General features: G+C 38.4%; 2 protein-coding genes across 2 annotated transcripts; one reads left to right on the forward strand and one right to left on the reverse strand.

Moving 5' to 3' along the window:
* The first annotated feature begins 277 nt into the window (after positions 1 to 277).
* guca1a (guanylate cyclase activator 1A) lies at positions 278 to 5,700 on the forward strand. The gene is made up of 4 exons (XM_005923571.2): positions 278 to 724; positions 2,526 to 2,675; positions 2,775 to 2,868; positions 4,693 to 5,700. Exons 1-4 carry the CDS (start codon positions 527 to 529, stop codon positions 4,818 to 4,820), a joined length of 570 nt encoding a protein of 189 aa, XP_005923633.1. The 5' UTR covers positions 278 to 526; the 3' UTR covers positions 4,821 to 5,700.
* Positions 5,701 to 6,559: 859 nt separating this feature from the next.
* On the reverse strand, positions 6,560 to 19,493 carry orc5 (origin recognition complex, subunit 5). Its single transcript, XM_005923570.3, has 14 exons — positions 18,868 to 19,493; positions 17,991 to 18,083; positions 15,289 to 15,474; positions 14,894 to 14,968; positions 11,851 to 11,962; positions 11,433 to 11,563; positions 11,296 to 11,344; positions 9,162 to 9,252; positions 9,003 to 9,058; positions 8,736 to 8,848; positions 8,382 to 8,429; positions 8,182 to 8,292; positions 6,968 to 7,080; positions 6,560 to 6,815 (listed from the first exon to the last, which is right to left on the reverse strand). Exons 1-14 carry the CDS (start codon positions 18,979 to 18,981, stop codon positions 6,770 to 6,772), a joined length of 1,338 nt encoding a protein of 445 aa, XP_005923632.1. The 5' UTR covers positions 18,982 to 19,493; the 3' UTR covers positions 6,560 to 6,769.
* Positions 19,494 to 19,915: the final 422 nt, after the last annotated feature.

Raw genomic sequence — 19,915 nt, forward strand, 5'->3', positions numbered from 1 at the left:
TAACTTATATCATAGGTCTAAATAGAACGTACACAGAAGAACTATGAGAATGTTTTGAAGCTTGCTTAGTCTTCACCCAAAGCATTAAATCTGCATCGCTCATACCCGAGTCCACATGCTGAGGCAGATGTATCCCATCGCTTAGAGGCAGGCACTGCACGTGAGGGATGAAAGCTGCATTTGTGTCTGTCAGCACATCTCAGGGTAATTGTGGAACAGCCAGGCTGCCCTTCAAGCTGGATGATTAAGATGATCATCTGCATGTTTCTCAGGATTACAGCCAGTGATTAGACACAAGGAGAGGACCAAGAGGTGTGGATCACCTCAACCCCCCCTCTACACACACACACTTGAGCTACAAAAGGGGCCATCCTGCCACTGCTCTCACTCTAAAAGTCCCAGTGTTGTGTGACTGTGAAGAGGGACGGTCTTTGCCTACTTCACAGTAGACCACTTGGGCTGTGAGGTCTGAGTCCAGCTTGTAACAAAGTCCAGCTACCTTATCTGAGTTTTGGAAAAATAAAAAATGGGCAATTCAAACGGCTGCACCGTGGACGACCTGCAGGCTGTGGAGATGCACCTGTGGTACAAGAAGTTCATGACTGAGTGCCCCTCAGGGCAGCTCACCCTGCACGAGTTCAAGCAGTTCTTCGGGCTGAGAGGTTTGGACCCAGAGGCCAACGCCTACATTGAGCAGATGTTTCGCACGTTTGACATGAACAAGGTGAGATGAGTCTGGATTTCACCACACATTTAAACACAATCAAAGATGACAGGATGCCTCAAGAATAAAATAACGATATAACGATTAGAGGCTAATGTAGAAGAATACATCTATGATTCTCTGAAAATGAAACATGAGCAAATAATTTTCTTTAGTTCTCAACATGTGTGTCTAAACAGTGTGTATCTCCATGAGGGATTTATTATAATGTGTCATATGTACATGTTAAAAAAAAATATAAGCTTATGTTACCTGCATATTTCCTTTGAACCCAAATTATTACTGTTTCTCTTTTATCTTGTTATTATTTGTGAATAAAACATTAACTTTTAATTAAAATTAGACACAATTAGAAAAAGTTAATTTTTTAGGCTGTTTTTTGTTGATTTACATATTTGTAATTGATGTTTGGAAGTTCTGATGAATTATTATTTTTTAACTACAGGAGTCATAACATAGTGTATTCACAATAATGAAAAAGGCAGAAAAAGCATAGGATAGTCTTTCTGTAGAAGCTGGAACAAAATATTACCAGTAATTCATCTATTTTTTATTTTTAATGTTAAAAAAGTAAAATAAGACTGAATGCATTAAATATTTTATTTAAAAAATAGCTGCTTACCACATTTATCTGAATGCTGACTACGCAAAAAGTTATTTCTTTAATAATATGAGAAATTGTAGGAAAATTATCTATTTTTTACAGATAAGTGTTTGGGATTCCTCATATCTGCGGGTTGAAAATACTACTTTGATATTTCCTGACGGTTACTTTCTGTTAATTGAGATGGTCTCTTCCTTGCTTCTGAAATCTTTAATGTTACATTTAAAATAAACAAATGAGAGAAAAAACTTCTTAAAACATGTCTAGATTAAAAATACTTGTATCATTCAAGGACACGAGTTCTCTAAAATTAACCTCCCTTACAACAAGCTTGAATATATGAATAAACTGCGCATCAGACAGGCTGGTCCAGAGGCTGATGTGGCAACTATAAAGACACAAATATAGTCCAAACATCTGCAGAGAGACTGAAAACTTTATACTGAAAGACACAGCTTACTAAAAAGGTGCAACGTGCACAAATCGATGCAAGCAAAGATTAAAAATACCTCTAAGACATTCAAAGAAAACACCAATACATGCAAAACAACCACAAAGACGCCATTAAACTACAGAGACACACAAAAAACAGAAGCAAAATCAACAGAAACAGAAACAAAACAGATGATGTCATACCTGGATTTGTGGTTTCAGTGTAGGGTGCATAATCTACCTTTCCTACCCAGTGTGAATGTGAGGCACCAACATATCTAGGAAATTCCTGCCTGTTTGGAAAACCCATGTGGGGAAAAAAAACAATTTAACAGAAAGACTTTAAATACCAAAATATATTAGACTTGCAAATGCATGTTCTAAGTATAGGGAGAGTGTGTCCCCTGTATCCCCTTTGATCCCCAGTTTAATTGAGAGCATCTTTGAGGTAGCAATGGGGTCATGGCAGGATGTCTGTCTGAGGAGCTGCATGCTATATTTAGCCCCCCACCCTGCTCATCTTACAAAAAATGCCACGGTAATCTCTGAATGATTTAGACAGTGAGATTATCTGTGAATGCATGCTTTGATGCTGAGATTGTTTAGACGCAGACAGGAGATAATCCTCCGTCCTGGCGTGCTTCACTTCCCCTTGGATTGTTTTTGGAGCTGGGGATCTATTTCAGCTGAGGGATGATGCATTTGTTTAGTGATTATAATGAATATAAAACATGGATGGTCGTGTTTGACACTTTGATTCTGCAGGACGGCTACATAGACTTCATGGAGTACGTGGCCGCTCTGAGTCTGGTGATGCGGGGAAAGATGGAGCACAAGCTGCGCTGGTATTTCAAACTGTATGATGTGGATGGGAACGGCTGCATTGACCGCCACGAGCTTCTGAACATCATCAAGGTACAGTCATTCCATCGTGCACCAGCCACACTGCATGTCTGAATATTTGTTTTAGCCTCTAATCTGGCAAACATACTGATTTTCCTCATCTTCTCCCAGGCCATCCGCGCAATCAATGGAAATGAAAATCAGGAAACATCTGCGGAGGAGTTCACTAACCGAGTGTTTGACAGGATTGATATAAACGGAGATGGTGAGTGTGCGCTGGCACAGTACGGAGAAAAGGGTTTAGGACAAAATAGATCATGGGTGGACAGAGATTAGACATTCACTCTGAAAGCAAAACATAAGAGACTAAACCTGATGATTTTTTTTTTTACTGGTTTAAAGTAGCTTTCTAATATCTATCAATACACATTTATAATGAATAAAAACAGGAAGTATAATGTTGCTGAGTTAGATGTATACAAAGTACTGAAACAGTAGACGTATACTACTTATAGTAGTTCTTATCACATAGAGTATACTTAGGAATATAAATGATATCTACATGGTTCATCATGTACTGAAATGAACCATAGCCAAAGACCACCGCAACATGTGTTTTAACCTATATTTGTTTACAATTTGAGAAAGTACTAACAGTTCAGTTTTACTCTGTTATTATTATTATTATATTATTACTACTACAGGTGAAACTACTGTCATACTTAAAGGTACTTTTATAGCAAATCTGAGCTAAAAGGCCACCATTAGAAATAAAAATATGCTCTTAAAGGTACAGTCGGTCATTTTTTGAGGTTATTTAATAGGAAATCTCAATGTTTGAAACACTCCACCTTAAAACTTGTCGCTTTTAGCTTTCTCTCTTCATGCCAGCTTTCCTCTGATTCACTGCCCTCCACAAACTTGCGCTCAGACCGTATGAGAAATATCTACAGTAGCCCTGACAAGTCAAACACACTGCAGCTTAACACGAAAACACGAGCAGATAGAAAAATCCTGCAAAAGACAAAAAAAATATACAATAAAATAAAATAAAAGCTAATAAAACACAATGCAAGTGATGTGATGAATAGCTACAGTAAACAACTCGTAGCAAACATGTGAACGATGTGATTAAAAACACAGTTACCTGCATCTCATTTTCCTTCACAACACAGATGGATTCTGTGCTTTCTTTAATCGTCTCATTGCAATCGCATGCTTTGGTTTCTGCTGTCACTTCTGCAACTGTTGTTGCAGGTTCAGTGTGTTTGACCTCTCAGGGCCACCATAAATATCTGCTCCCTTTGACAACAGAGTAGAAAAATTGCCTTAAACTGAGCATTTAGGGCGGTCCGAAGTCTGAACTTAGTGGTACATACACTGACCCCATATTTAATATGAGCATCCACCAATAGATAGGTCCATTTTAACTGTTGGGTTTTATATATTTAAAGACCCATTTAGGAACAAGGTTGCAAACTATCTTAAGTTATAAATACTGTAATAAGTGGTTCTACTTCATGCTGTAAGCTTGCCTCTGTATGATTAATAGCTATGTAGAAAATTTTTGCAAGTTTAGAAGTTAAATGAGGATTTATAATTGCAAAATAGGTTATAGAATACGAGTGAAATGAGTCCAGAAACCTTCGTAAGCTTATGTGTCTGTCTAGCTGGGTGTGGGTGTTTTAGTGTATGAATGTGTTCTCCATAACTGTGAGATTAAATGGATGCAAACAAACAAAATAATGACATAAATAAAATGAAAATATTCACCAAATCAAAATTTAAACTTGGAAAGTGTTTAAACGTGTTTTTGGAATCTCAAACGTTTCTAAAAACACGTTTATCGCCTTTGTAGTTGCAAGCTACCAATGATAATAATTTAAAAGAAAATAGCTGGAGGAAATTTAGTGACATTTACTGACATTTTCCATTGTTTACTTAATATCACGGCACCAGTAATATTAAAATATCATATCAATATATCAAACTGTCTGTTATGAACGTGACTTTGTTGCAGGGAGAAATGACAAATTAGCCGAAAACCCACTCAAATCTGACCAAAAACAACATGTGTCTCTTCCAACAGGGGAGCTTTCCCTGGAGGAGTTTGTGGCAGGCGCTCGCAGCGATGAAGACTTCATGGAGGTGATGATGAAGAGTCTGGATCTCGCCCACATCGTGGCCATGATCCACAACCGGAGGCGAAGCGTTTAGGATCCGTCCCTTCCGATTACCTCATCCTCATTCACGATTTGACCCGAGTGTCTCAGTCAGTCGGGTCATTTTATAGACTGAGATTTCTATTAAGATTGAATCCGCTTTAATATGATTCCAGTGTGTCTTGGAGACTGACACATATCTTATGTTTGATCTCTAAAGGAGTGACACATATGCACTTTAAATGGGATGACTCAGTCAGCCTTTGCAGACTGCTCATTGTCCTTGTTTAATGATGGCGATCGCTCCCAAGGCCACCTCAGCATGAGGGATGATCTCTCAGACGGTCCACTTACCCTCAGACACCCTGAGGCATAAAGGAGGGAGATAGTGGAGTAGCAGAGTGGCAATTACATACACTCGACTAGGCTTTCCAAATCTTTTTTTCTTTATATATTTCTGAGTTCCTCTGCACCAAATTACTCAAATCTCTATTTACCCGCTCTTGCCTGGGGGGGTTTACAGGAGGGAGCTATGACACTGCAGTGTGCTCAACATCCATGCTAATTTGATTAAGTCAGTGGCTGTAAAACAGGAGCAGGTGGGAGATGTGGCAGTGAAAAAACAGTTATCAAATGTTTACCTTTTATATACATTTGTAACTTTATTATTATTATTTTTTAATCTTTTGAAAGCAAAAGTTTAAGTTGGAGCGAAACGCAGGCTTGTGGTTTTGCAGCTTTTCTCTCTGTGTGTGGGAGTTTCTTTGGCTGAATGGTTTGCTTTTTTTTATTCAGCATTGATGCAGATTAGTTTTGTTATGTTTGTTGGCTATGCTCATCTTGTGCCTTCTGTTGGAAGACTACAGAATGTGTTTGAGTTCAGCTTTTGCTTATTTGTACACTAAAAATAAACAATAAAAAAAACAACACACACACTTTGTCTGCTTTTCATGTTTTGAAGATTTACCAGGAACAAATTATCCCAGAAATAATCTTACTAATTTAACAGGTAGAAATTGCAGTTACAGTCAAACTGGGTGTTGGACCTAGTTTTACACCAACAACCATGTTCAAAGCCACTTAAACCACATTTCTTCCCCAGTTTGAGCTTCAGCAGGTCACCTGGCTGATTAGATATTAGTGTTAACAAGCAGATGAACAGGTGTACCTCATAAAGTTGGTGAGTGAATATTTATAACTATATTAATAAATTATGTGATATCCTTACAGCTTAGCAGTTTGTGGGTGAGTATGATAATATCAGCCTGGAGATATAGTACTGCATATCTGCTTTTGTTCTTTATCTTCTCACTGATCTATTTAGAGAGTCCTCCAACTACTTTAAAGACTTGCATATTTTTAGTATTTTTCTGATCTTTGCTCTTTCAATCTCAAATTACTGTGAATCCTGGAGCAGAATTTAGGGGATGTTTTTAGACATCATCTTCCATAAACACTTATAAATTGTATTAACAATATGCCCTGACCTTAGTACGCTCATACAACAGATTAAAAACACATTACTGACATAAAATCCCGCCTTTGAGCAAGGACGATGACTCACCTGCATGGTGCCAGGATCACTTTGCATCAGTGCTTCTACAGCTGCACACCAGTTTTGTTTTTCCTTTTTCTTATTTAAATCGTAACAAACAGAGTATGTACTAATTTCTTTGTTATACTAAAGCCTAAACTAGATGTTTGCAATATGCTAAAAATTTTAATAAATCTCTAGTATATTTGTTATGAACACACTGAAAATGTAACCACAAAAATAAACCAAAATAAAGTTTGAAGTTACAAAGATTTATTTTCTACAAATACAAACATTTAAACGAGGAGCTCATTTATCAACCACAAGGGGGCAGCGAAATAATTGGATTAATTTCCTCCTGGAGCTTCTTGTGTTTCCAAATACTTGTCCTTAGGTGAGTTCTTGCAGAAACAAATGTGCCTTTGTCTGACTGTCACTGCGTGTCATCTCTCTGTTAATGCACTGCAGGCTCACAGAAAGTCGTACAAATACTTGACAATATCAAAGTTCACCGTCCTGGAAGATAAATCACACAAAGCAGATTTTCAAAAAAAAAAAAAAAAGAAAAAAAAAGGAAAACTGTAAAAGGTCAGTTCACTTGAATAATTCAGTCAGTCTCATTCATGTGCATTAAAAGGATGAGCGTGCATGCACACACACGCACAGACCTGGATATGGCGCAGATGAAGTCCAGAGAAACGGCACATTTGTACTTCGGGGCGTCGAGCTGGTCGTCATGACTGACCTGAGCCAGCAGCTGCAGGGTCACCAGCGAAGAAATCTAAACGGGGACAGAGGAAAACCAAAATGAGTCTCTGCTCCACTTCTTAAAACGCAGCTTCTCCACTTTGAAGCAGAGCCATTAAATGATGGTAGCCAGTCACACAGATATGGGGCGAGCCTAATTGCCTAAAACCATTTCATGCTTGGGTCCATAGATAGGTCTGTGTTTAGCTGCCTTTGACCATATGGCTAGGAAACTGTTTAAACTTTTTTTTTAAAAAAAAAAATCAGGCTTGATTTAACATGAAACACTGCACTGTTACACACAGGAAACAAAAAAAATCCTTTACCATCCTTTTGTTATAACAGTGTACATTCCTGTTCAGTGGCTTATCAGGCAAATTGGAAAAAAGTGTGAAATTATTTTCTATATTGGGTCGTACCCTGAGGCCAACTCAGGGTACGAAACTACACTTCAGGACTAAATGAGGGGAAACAGACTATTGCAGAGCTCTGACATAACAAGGTGGTGGTGTTTAAACAAGTCAAGGAGAGAAATATTATCAGATCTCTTAGGAGATGAATTATTTTTGGATAAGTTATCTTAGTGCACACACAGTTCAGCGGAAATGAAAACACGAACTCTTTAATTCAAATTCAAATTATTTGTTCCATACCACATTATAGAATCATTTAAACACAACAGATGAACAACAACACATGACAAAATAGCGCCATTATTTGTTTAATAAAAATTAAGCCAGGAATAGGAATTAAGAGGATGAGTAGCAGGCAGCTGCTAATCAGATGTGCTCAGTAAATGTGGGCACCTCCATAAAAGCAGAAGTTTTGGCAGCCTTCAGGTCTCAAGCGTTCAAATGTGTCAGCACAGTGCCAAGGAGGAAAAATGTCAACTATGTCCCGCTTGCGTACCTACTGACGTTGTTGTCAAATGTCATCTTTATGGGGAACGAGCTAAAAAAGCAACAGTGGCTGCCCATCAACCTGGGATGGGTTTTAATACCATTCCCAAAAAGTCCAAAATCCATCATTAAGAAATATTATCCACAACTGTTAATGATTCAAGACAGCTGCCAATCCTGTCAGGGGTCTGAATTTTTAGTGAAAGCAACTCTCGACTGCTTTAAACCAGACTGACCTGTGAGAAGATGCTCGCTGTCGGGGTGACTCTGCTGTCCACCACACTGTAAAAGATGGCAAGCAAGCGGTCCAGAGGGAAGGGCTTTGGACCCAGAAGGTGATTACTTGTCTAGAAGACAGACAGATCGATATAAACATTGTGTTACATGTTTCCAAATGAAATCAACGAAGATGTAAGAGTTATGTCAGAATAATCACCTTTTCATTTTTCTTCAGGAAGTTTGTTTTTCTTATTTTACCATGGTGCTGTTGAGCAGAAACAGAAGATGTGATTCATTTGATTCATTCACAAAACCATGACTTAGGGGAGAAGGTTAAGAAAACAAAAAATCCCCCCCAAAAAAGCTTAATAAATGTATTTTTCTCCCAAAGATGAGCATATTTGGGATATTCATTCTCACTAACATCACACAGCCAAGAATAAAGAAAAAAAGAACTTTTGACTCACTGCAAATTTTGTACTTGTGCTGACCTCATTATAAGAATTTTTTGCATTACAGTGTATACATGGCTGAACATAAAAAAAGTATTATTATTATTATATTCCTTTACCTTTAAAAAGAAGCGTTTATCTGTGCGTGCAGGGTTGTAGGAAGCCAGATAGGCAGCAATCAACAGGAACTTGGAGTAATAAGGCAATTCAACATGAGTGTGAGCTGATAAACCTTTCAGAAGACAAAATAAATGCAATAAGTCCACGTCGTCATATTCTTTCCTGCACTAAAATTCTGTTTTCTTGCATAGAAGAAAAGAATTTAAGCGTAAGTGACCAGTGTTTCAGTTTGACATCTGCTCTGTAATCGAAATCAGTGCAAATACCTCGCAAGGCTCCGGCCTCCTTCTCCTCCATTTGCTGCATTTGCTCCCACTGCAGACTAAGCAGAGGACAGAGAATACACATGGATGATGAGGCTAAAAAAAAACCCCATTAATAGTCTAAAAAGCAGCGCATAGCAAAATAATGCAAAAAGTTCAGACCTGGACACCTCTCGAAGGTAAACCGTCTGCATGGCTTTTTTCAAATGTGGCTCAATGTGTTTCCACAGCTTGTGGGTGTCAGTCTCTTTCACTAAACACACAGCATAATTACAAACACCATCAGAAAGTGGTGGAAAAACAGCAGGAAAACCTCAAAAACATTTGTAGAAACAAAGCAATTAAAGCAGCACAGATCAATATTTTAACCAGCTGAGGATGAACACTCGGCTCAGCTATTTCACAGATTTCCTTCAAGCTTTTTGGGTATTTTTTTATGTGCTGACAGTCTCCAAACTCTACTCTCATAACACTCATTTCCAATCACAGCGGGCGCCCAGAGAGAAGCCGAAGCATCAAACGGACAAACATCCACATACTGTTTTCACAATAGACCCAAAAAGAGACAAGATAGGATTTCTAAATGTCAAATTCATTTTAGTGTCTGGAATATGAGGAGCCTCTGAAGCTACAGTATATCAGAAATGTGGAGCTACCCCACAGGGTTTGAACGCAGGGACTGTGATTTACCCGCGTGGGCTTCTTGTTTTTGTCTTCGAAGCTTGTTGAAGACAACATGAAGTAGCTTGAAAATTACCATCATTGAATCAAAGAAAATAAACACAAAGACAGTTATGGCACAAAGGGGAGCCTTCACAACATCGCTCATAACATACACTCAGGAAATATACACTCAGTGGGCTCTTTACTGGGTACAACTGTACAAGTGAAGGCAGCCCAAAGCAATACAAAAGTTTTGCTCTATTATTTTTATTTTTAAGGCAACATTGTTAGATCTGAGTGTTTACATCATCTGAATACATGTTTTTGGTTGGTTAGAGGCAGAATTCCAGGTCTGCAAAGTTATAGTTTCACATTATACTGGGAAGTAATTTGTATTATAAAATTTTAACCATTTTATTTCCAAAGATAAAGACACACTTGAGTTAAAATAGGACAGTAAACTATTTTTGACTATAAAGAATCAGTGGTTACCAGGTGATCACATTGAACTTTTCACATTTGGCGACCAATCGGAAATAGTTGCAGTGACCAAGTGGTTGCAGCATGCAGCAAGTCAGGCTCTGGTTGACCACTTTTAGATTGCAAGGTGATCTGGACTGGACTGGCTGTGATCACTCTCAGACATATTGGCAAAGGGTTGTAAAAAAAACTGCCTTCTAATTTAATATGTAGACAGACTGCCAACACACTGCAATTTGACTCTATCTACTCCGATGAGCGCAACTTGCCTGTGATGCGTCTCTTAGAAATAGGAGGCTAATCTCAATAGAAAACAACTTAGGTGCCAACTGATTGTATTCAGGTTATATTCCTATATTAAAGCAAGATTGTCCAGCACCTTTGTCATTCTGTAGTTAAATCACCATCCTGCAGCAGCTGTATGAGGTTTTGGCTGGACTCTGAGTGTAACTAGTTTGAATTTCTGTAGAATGAGAGTTTCTGTCTCCACAGACGGAAAAAGCTTTGCAACAGATTTGAGATCTGGGCCAATTTATCACAGTTAATCACAGATTATATGCAATTTCCAGCTTGACCTCATTCAGTCTCAAACTGATAGCAGTCTGACTCTGTCTTATTGCTGTTTTATCTCCATCTTGAGGCCCCAAAGTCTCTCTCAAGATGGCATTTGACTGCAAGTTGTCACAAAAGCAATGATTAGTAGCATTAGGTCTGTTTCTGGCCACTGTAAATGTCAGCTTTAGAGCATGAAAGTTTTTTTAGTTGGTTTTTCATGCAAAACAGCTCTGAACAACATAATGATGAAGACCTCAGCGCTGCTACATGTAACTGAATTGGCACATTTCTATGAAATTGGACAAGAACTGAACATTATGAGCCTTGAAAATAAGATTTTTTGCTATCAGTTAGGTACTATATAAGTTAAATCAACACTGACCTAAAAATCAATAACTTTTATGTAGAAATCTTGCTTCACAGCTGCCAAGTTTACACAAACACATCTATATCTAAAAGCTAATGATCTGCAGTGTCTGCTGGATGTGTAAGTATTCTACCAACATCTGCAATTACAGTTTCCATGATAACTTTATACAGGTAGTGTGCGTTTTAGTGTGTTCTTTTCAGATGAATGAAAAGACCTCCTCACAATTACCTTTCCCTTCTGCCAAAGGCTCACAGAACTTTGAAAAGTTCAGGGCAGCCTAGTAGAAAAGAACAGAAGAAAATGAGAAAACAGGTGGAAGAATTAAAAATAATCAATGCAACAACTTGTTAATGTGTGTTTCTGACCAGGTGTTGCAGCTCTCTGAGGTCTCGACAGACAGAGTAGAAGACTCCCAGCAGGATGTTGATGTACGCAGAGTAAAACCCAGCTGAATATGAAGGATGCACGTTCTGGGACAAAATCTGTTGCAGCTCACCTACAAACGGTTTAAGGAACAAGAAATAAAGCTTCTCCAAAAACCAGCCAAGTCTCACAATATAAAGTAAAATGATTCATTCACACACCAAGTGCTGAATTTATACAGTGGTTCTTAAGAACGCAACATTTTTCCCCAGAGTCGCTGCCTGGAGTGTGAGAACAGTATCACAGGTACAAATGTCACAGCTCACGCTGCATATGCTGACCGTGCGTCATCAATACGCAGCGTGTTGTGAGTTGCTCGTGACACTGGCTGCCGTAGCATGTGTGAGGAGGATTATATACTTTTACTGTAGTCAGGGAAATGCAGCAGAAGCGGCTCAAAGCAGCCTGTGTTTGGTCTGAACTTGTCCCAGGCGATTTCACTGAGCAAGATGACGGTAACGTTGTCCCCAACCTGAAGAACAGATGTATGTAGTTAGGATCAGGGAGCTCAGAGAGATGAAGACTCTGAGAACTTCACAGTTACAGACCTCTTTCCTCAGTTGATTCATGTGTTTTATATATTTAGATGTTTAGCTTTGTTTGCTTGATTAAGTTCTTACTGGACATGTTGACTAAACAAAACAAATGAACGCATTTTTGATTATGCAGAAACAATAAACACTCACAGGTTTCAGCTTTTCAAATGTGAACATTTTGTAGGTTTTTTTCTTACGTGTGATGTGAAACTGAATATAGTTCTGTTTTTCCTTAAAGAGAACAATATTTTATAAGCATATAATAAAAGACCTTCTGAATTTGAGTCTCTAAATATATGGGAAAATTTAAAAGAAATAATTCATTTTAAAGCTAAAGCAGCCACAACACAGGAAGAAGTACTGCACCTACAAATGGCATACACAACAGTTCAGATCCTCTACTCTGAAAACATCAATTCATTTTCTGCTGTTTATCCAGTTGTGAGTCTTAGGAGCAACAGTCTAAGCATAGATACCAGACCTCCCACTACCTCCAGCTCTTCTAAAGGTACATCTGAACTTTCTGAAAGTCTGCCAAGGATGTCCTGAGTGTACGCGAGGGTCTTCTCCAGTAGGCCATGTCATATACACCTCACCTAGGAGACGTCCTAGGCATATGCCTCCTCCTATATCATAATTAAATACTGTAAATAAGGAATCCCATCTCCATCAGGGTGCGACAGAGGTAGGACTACAGAGGATATGTTAGAAAGACAGCACGGTGGTAGTGTGGTTAGGGCTGTCCCTTCAAGCATCTTCAAGCCTCACTATGACTGCTTGGGTTTCCTCATTGTATGCAAGATTTATCCTGCAGTTCATTTTATTTGTTTACTTAGATTCCCTTTAAGGCCTAAGATTTATTATTAAAGTCATTTGAACAACTAGGGCTGGGCCATATCATACCGTTCACGGTAATACCGGTATAATGTTGGGCAATGATAAGAAAATGAAATATCGCGATAGAATATGGGTAAAACGCGCATGCACAGTGCCTTTGTTTTCATACGCACATGGTGGAAAAAGCATGGTGGCGACGATGAAATGAGAAGATGAAAGTGGATCGTTAAATGAAACAGATGAACCAGAATTGGTTTGTAAAAATGCTGCAACTTCAGTGGTGTGGAACTGGTTTAGCTTTCGTCCGTCAGATACACAACAAAGCACTATTTTGGTAGAGCATGCTAGCGGGCCGTCGTTATTACCGTGTTTTTAATACGGCACACTTAAAATCAATCCTTTGATTTTTCTGAAAATCGACAGTGCCCTTTATAATCCCGTGTGCCTTATGTATGAATTCTGGTTGTGTTTACTGACCTCGAAACGATTTTATGTGGTACACGGCGCTCGAAAATCTGTCAAATGTTTCAGTACGACTTTGCTAAGCTACGAACCCGCACCGCTTGATGGATTGTCGGAGCATTACGGCTATCGTAGGCAGGAGCCTCGCGGAGTGATACGTACTGTGCTTCAACATAATATTACCGTATTGTGTGTGTATAACCTCTTTTTAAGTTTTGTGGATATTATACATGGTTATGCTGAGGATATGTCGGCCAGTTTCCACTGGAAATGCCTTTTGGTTAAACTGTCAGCAAGGAATTTGCATTTGCACTGTTAAATTTTTATATAACTTTAATGCACATAAAAAACAGCTGCTTGTTTAAGTGAAAATACATTGATTTTTTTTTTTTTGCACTAATAAAGTTGTGGAGTTGTAAAGTATTTTGTCTAGTGTCAATTATATCGTCAGTTATATCGTTATCGCAAATTTTCAAATGTATATCGTGATAAATATTTTTGGTCATATCGCCCTGCTCTTATACCTACAAACACCACCTGCAGTTAAGCTACTTAATTTAAACACACACAGTGGCTTTAATACTGCAGATGCCTATAACCAAGAGATGACAACATAATTTGCTATTAATGCTAAAAGTCTGCTGCATCATTGAAACGTGCATATATATAATGTGCAGAGATAAAAGGGATCTGTGAACATCAATAAAATATGTCCACTGTGACCACCACTGTTACCTAATGCAAGAAATAGCCTTAATCGCTATAACTTCTATGTGTTTAGACACAAGACCATTAATCTAGAGTTGAAGCACTTCTTGAATGTTTATCGGGGTTTGGCATGGTAGTGGTTTTTGGTCTGGGTACTTCAGCTTCCTTCTCTTTTTCTTTTAGCCCTGTGATGGGCTGCTAACCTTCTCAAGTTATAACCTGCCTGTTTTGAAAAATGGGATGGGCTCCAGCCACTCTGTCACCCTGAACTGGTTAAGCAGTTCAGAAAAAGGATGCATGGACGATAGACAGAAACTGGAAAACTGCACCAGTCACCTTTTTTTCTTGTGTAGGAAATATAGGAAAAGTTAAGCCAGATTATTTTCTGCATGTCAGTAACACACACACATTTTACGTCTTTCCTGTTAATGTTTTATTACATTTTTTCCCGAAGTTTAGAGATGAAACAACTCCTCATCATCCTCCCGTCCTCCACGTAAGTGTAAATCTGCATCCTAATTATCACTTCAAAATCCAGTGTGGCAGCACTGAAGCAGCAAGCCATTAAAAAGACAGGTTCCTCTTAACGCTCACAATCCGCCGTTAAGCACTTAGCTTTCATTGGGATGAAACACAAATAATCACATAAGTCTTTTTACTTTTGGTGTTTTTAATTAAAATGCTGTGAGTGGTTGCCATCCTTCCTTCCTTAATAGCATTAAAAAGCACCACACACTCAGCTCAAGGTCATCCGTTACAAATGAGGCTCCTCCAGTCCCCTCTTCATCATCCGCACAGAGCAACAACAATAAAGCAACTCACTTTATAGATAACACAAAGAGCATGCAGCACTTTCTCACCAGCTCCTGAAGACGCAGGAGAGCAGAGAGGAGACTGGCATCAGTATCTCTCAGAAGCTCGGCTTTCTCCATTACCTACAAATTACACAGTTAATGTTAATTTGATCTCATTTTATCACATTTATAATACAGGCAGTGAATGGATGTTTTATCAGAGAGCATTACTGATTAAACCCACTCCTGTTCTGACTGAAAATTACACTTGTTTTCTCCAGGCTGATGCATCTGCAGCTTTGTTTAGCATCTATTTGCACTTGTTATCACTACTAATCATATCATCACACAAACATTCAGGTGACACATGCGAGGAATAAATAATCTGACATGCCATGGGATTAGGGATAATCTCGTATGCCAAGTGAGGAGTGGTTGTGTGTAAAGTGCACGGCACTCACAATGTATCGCGTCTGTTTGGCAGGAGACTGGGAGCACTGCTGTCTGTAGACACGGACAAAGTCAGACAGGGAGGGACTGCGGGGGAGAAGAGAGGCGGCATCGCAGCCAAAGAAGGACAGCAGCACTTGTTCAAACAGCAACGCAATAGAAACACACTCGACGCAGCTCACTGTGGCGTGAGGAAGCTGCAGAGAGAAGGAAAAGGAAGCATGAAAGAGAATCAGTCTGATGTCTGTGGAGATGATGCACATCTTCACACTGTGTTGACTTAATCTTCTGACTGCACTGGACCCTAAATATGTACAAATTACATAATTTTGTGTTACCTATTGAAAGCAAGGACAAGTTATATAAACAGTGGGTTCATTAGAGAGATAACTTTGAATATCTTGAGGTCCAACTTAAGAGGTCACTCCTTGTTTTCCCCAGGACTTTATAGCCAAATGACTAGGGATGGGTATCGTTTAGGTTTTATCCGATACCGGTGCCAAACCGGTACTTTTGAAACGGTGCCGGTGCTTAAACGGTGCTCAAACCGGTGCTTAAAGAATGGAGAACACAAAATTGGTCCAAAAACCTCTCATGTTCAGCTGTTTTTTTGTAAAAAGATAACAATGTTAGCCTTTTCTGCAGCTATAGGGGATTTATGGCATCACTCTTGGCTGGAAGCAGTGCTTAATCAATGGAAAAAACACAAACTTTGTCCAAAAACCTCTCATGTTCAGCTGTTTCCCTCTTTTTCTTTGGTCATTTTAGCCTTTTTGGCCAGGGTGAAGGGAGCATCTGCCATCAAACAAGAAGACAGCCGTATGTAGCTATGATGATGTTTGCTAGTTCACCTTACATGCATTAATTTAATAACGTGGTTAGCCTACTCAACGTAAATTACACACGAACAACATTAAGCTACTCACGCAGATAAGAACGGCTGCTGCTGCCGTCATCATCTGTCATCATTTCTGCTACACTGGCAGGGCTAGGGGCCAGGACTCTCCTCTTTGTGTTTTTGGGGGATGTTGCTAACTCCGGGTCCGATAACAGGCAACCCGCCCGCAGTAGATGTGCTCGGTGTGAGGTCTCACAGCAAGCTATCAAATACGGCGCATTTCTCGGCTTTTAAAAAAACGCTATGCGTCGCCAGCTGTTTCATCGGATTCTTGGTGTTACCTCCTTTGACAGTATCACAGTATCAGCTTAAAGCACTTGTTGCAGGCTGCTGAGTTTGCATCTTTTGCTGTGAAGTACAGCCAGACTTTTGACCGCTTTGCCTTGGTCATTTTTAATCTGTAGCTCTGCTCTAAAAGAACGTACATACCTGGACCCGCCTACTATCCTCGGAAACGTAAAATGATTGGCTAGAATCTAAAGTGTATCACAGCTCAGGGAAAAAAAGCACCAAAATAAAGCACCGAAATGTACGCTGCTTTTCGGTCTAGTTACTACCGTTTATGTCAGAACCGGTGCATACCGGTACCCATCCCTACATATGGATTCATCTATAATAAACAAAATCATAATCAGGGATTAATCTGCATTAAAGGCTGCAGCCCTAGTTGGCAATTAAATTTTCACATTGTGAGAAACCACCCAATTGGAGTAAAACATTATTCAGAAACTGCAGGAACCAAAAAGATCAAGAACAAGTGATTTAAGAAACAATAGTCCTAAGAAGGCTATAAATTCTCCGTATTTGAATTTATTTATTTATTTTAAAAAGAAGAAGACTTCCATGTTGTCAAGTCACATTTTTGTGGCTATGCGAGATATGATCATTAATGGAGTATCATTAAACTGTAAAACAAAGCATGCTATGAGTTTTACATTTGCCAGACATCTCTTTGAAGGTGGTGAGGGTTTCTTGGAAGTCCAGGTCTGATCCAGAGTAACATACGCTTTACCCCACATTTATTTTGCTGTGATATGGACACCCTCAGTGGCACAGGATAGCATGCTGGCATGCACCACAGTTCAGGTTGTCTCCTTTAAATGTTTAACATCAGGCTCTGCACAAAATTACAGTAGAACTCACTGCAGATGAAACGGGTCTCTCTTGTAAATGAGACGCTGAGTCTCAATGGGACTATCTAGATATTTGGATATTAAAAATATTTGGATATTTTAAAAAAAAAAATAGCTGCTTTCTAAGAAAGAGACTTCTTTGGTAGCCATTACCCATCTATACTGAGTGCATTGGCATAAAGTATGTGTGCAAAGAGAGAAAAACATCCGAAGGTCTTTGATCTTTAAATTTAATTTATACAAGAATGCTAGCAGTAAAATTGTTGCTTTTCTTTAATGTTTTTTCCCAGTGATTTTAAGGGGAAAATGCGCCTTACACACACTCAAACTATGCAAAGATTTGTGTTCTTGTGTGATTTTGTACTTTCAGTAAAACTAAGTATTTTCAAGGACTCTTTAAGTGATTGAATAAAGAAAAAGTTCTTAATAACACAAGTGTCAACTTTTTATTAAAGTTATAAAGGCTTAAAGGAGTCCATAAGTCAAATTTTTCTAATTCAAGTAACTGCCAGTGGAATAATATTTAGCTGTCTGTCCTTTATCGCACTTTTACCTGCTATGTATGAGGGGAATTAAGAGTGAAGTTAGTTTTTATATTATGGTTTTAAAAACAGGGCCCTGTAGCATGCACACATAAGAACATTATTCAGAACGTTCACTAAATAGCAGATATCTCCCTCACCTCCAGCTCCTTCATCAAAACGTGCATCACGTGGCTTTTCCCTGAGGCTCGATGACCGTAAATGAGGATTGAAGGGTAGCTGTACTGGTGCGGCTGGAAGAACAAAATTCAGCATCTTTACACTCAGTAGAACTGTCTCACTCGATCAAGACCACTATCCACTTAAACCTTCTATCAGCTTTCATCAGCACATCGCAAAGTAATAACAGCCAAGCTCTGATATGATTAAACCCAGTGTTAATGTCAGTAATCAGCCATAGTGCTAACAGCTCATAGACTCAGCTTACTTAACGAATCTATTTAAAACCCTGAGTGAGATCAAATGACAAGTAATTAATTTTTATAACAAGGATAAAATAAATTGCATATCTATTAATGATTTTAATCCAAGACAGACATCAATTACTGGTACTAAACTGTCCAAAGCTTCAGATCTACATTTTATAATCTAAGATAAACATTTTGAACAATGAATTTTAAAGGGAAATCTCATCAGATGATCCAAATATGTCGACATATTTACTAAATTACACTGGATAACACAAATAATGCAAAACTTAACCCTAGAAATAAGAAAATGACATTGAGCTACTGAGATATTGAGATTTAAGGTTTAGGAAAATGACTTTTATTTTTCCTATACTTTTTTTTTTATAAAAACAAAAAATATAATAGTAATAATAATAATAATACAAGAAAATTGTAAAAGAGTGAAAATGGTCTTTAATGCATCATATATCAGTGATAAAACTTTTTAAATCAAACACATAAAACACTGAGTTTTTAGGACGTTAAAAACTGAATTAGCATGTGTATATGCTTCTTTTAATGTGGTATACTTTAAAACATTAAACGGAGATGAGTGGAGACTTCTTACCTGCCCCATCAGCGACAGCAACATTTCAGCCTGGACCTCTCTGCAGGGCAACTTCTCTGCTACCCCCTTCAAGCTCTCCTCATCGTATCCCGGGTGCTGCAACAGCGCCGTCATGCTACCACCACACCGTTTATGTAGGTGAGCTCAGCAGAGTTCTGCTAAAAACAACTGACTGACGTTAGCTTCAGCTCGTCCAACTCCAACCAGACGACGAATGAACTCCGTTGTTCAGACAAAAAAAATGAGTCAAAGGAGTAATATCATCAAAAATTATGTGCTGTAAAAACCATAGGGTGCTGAGGAAACATTCATGCCGGTAAATAAAATGTCTTTAAGACTTAAAATGCGAAGAAGTCTTCAGTTAAAGTCCGAAACACCTTAAAATCAGTCAAGACCACTTGCTGGAGTTTCGCGCGCGCCTTCAGATTGCGTCACATGCTGTCATTCGGTAGCAGCGAATCACAAGTGAGACACGAATTCTGGGTAATGTAGTTTTGGGAGTGAAACAAGCACATTAGAAATTCACTGCGGATTCAAGATAACTATTTGCGATATTTCCCAATAAACGTGGATCAAAGCAAGTCTTACATACTGCAACATATTTAATTGTGCTTTCACACACTTATAAACATACATTCTAGTAATCTATGGGTAACATCTGATGTAATCTGGTACATTGCAGTGTACTGGTAGTACACTAACATAACCAAAACAGAAGAAGGTATAGTCATCATAATATTAAAAGTATATATTATTTCAATTTGATGCTTTTTTTTTAATGTTATTTCTTTCTCTCTAGCTAATCACTCACTCAGATATAATCTTCAGCTACATTCTTAACCACTCATCCATCCATATGGAATACAAAAAAATCATTTTATATATCAATGTAATGCTTAATGTAATATTATAATATAATATTTTTAGCAAAATAATGATGAAAAAGACGTAATATCCTGCGCGTTTCGTTCTTGATGTGAGATTATGATTATTATTTTTCTTGTTATTTATTTATTTTTGCCAGTTGCAAGAAATACATACAATAAAT

The sequence above is a fragment of the Haplochromis burtoni genome, unplaced genomic scaffold (assembly GCF_018398535.1).
Source record: "Haplochromis burtoni strain Fernald_Lab_line unplaced genomic scaffold, NCSU_Asbu1 Contig_49, whole genome shotgun sequence".
Lineage (NCBI taxonomy): Eukaryota > Metazoa > Chordata > Actinopteri > Cichliformes > Cichlidae > Haplochromis > Haplochromis burtoni.

Bases quoted from the DNA above. Each gene is read 5' to 3' on its own strand.
- guca1a (XM_005923571.2), top strand. From the start codon at position 527: ATGGGCAATTCAAACGGCTGCACCGTGGACGACCTGCAGGCTGTGGAG. The intron at 725-2,525 runs GTGAGATGAGTC...TTGATTCTGCAG, and splicing joins GCACGTTTGACATGAACAAG to GACGGCTACATAGACTTCAT. The intron at 2,869-4,692 runs GTGAGTGTGCGC...CTCTTCCAACAG, and splicing joins GATTGATATAAACGGAGATG to GGGAGCTTTCCCTGGAGGAG.
- orc5 (XM_005923570.3), bottom strand. From the start codon at position 18,981: ATGACGGCGCTGTTGCAGCACCCGGGATACGATGAGGAGAGCTTGAAG. The intron at 9,253-11,295 runs GTAATTGTGAGG...CTGTGTGTTTAG, and splicing joins GCCTTTGGCAGAAGGGAAAG to TGAAAGAGACTGACACCCAC. The intron at 8,293-8,381 runs GTGATTATTCTG...TCTGTCTTCTAG, and splicing joins TCCTGAAGAAAAATGAAAAG to ACAAGTAATCACCTTCTGGG.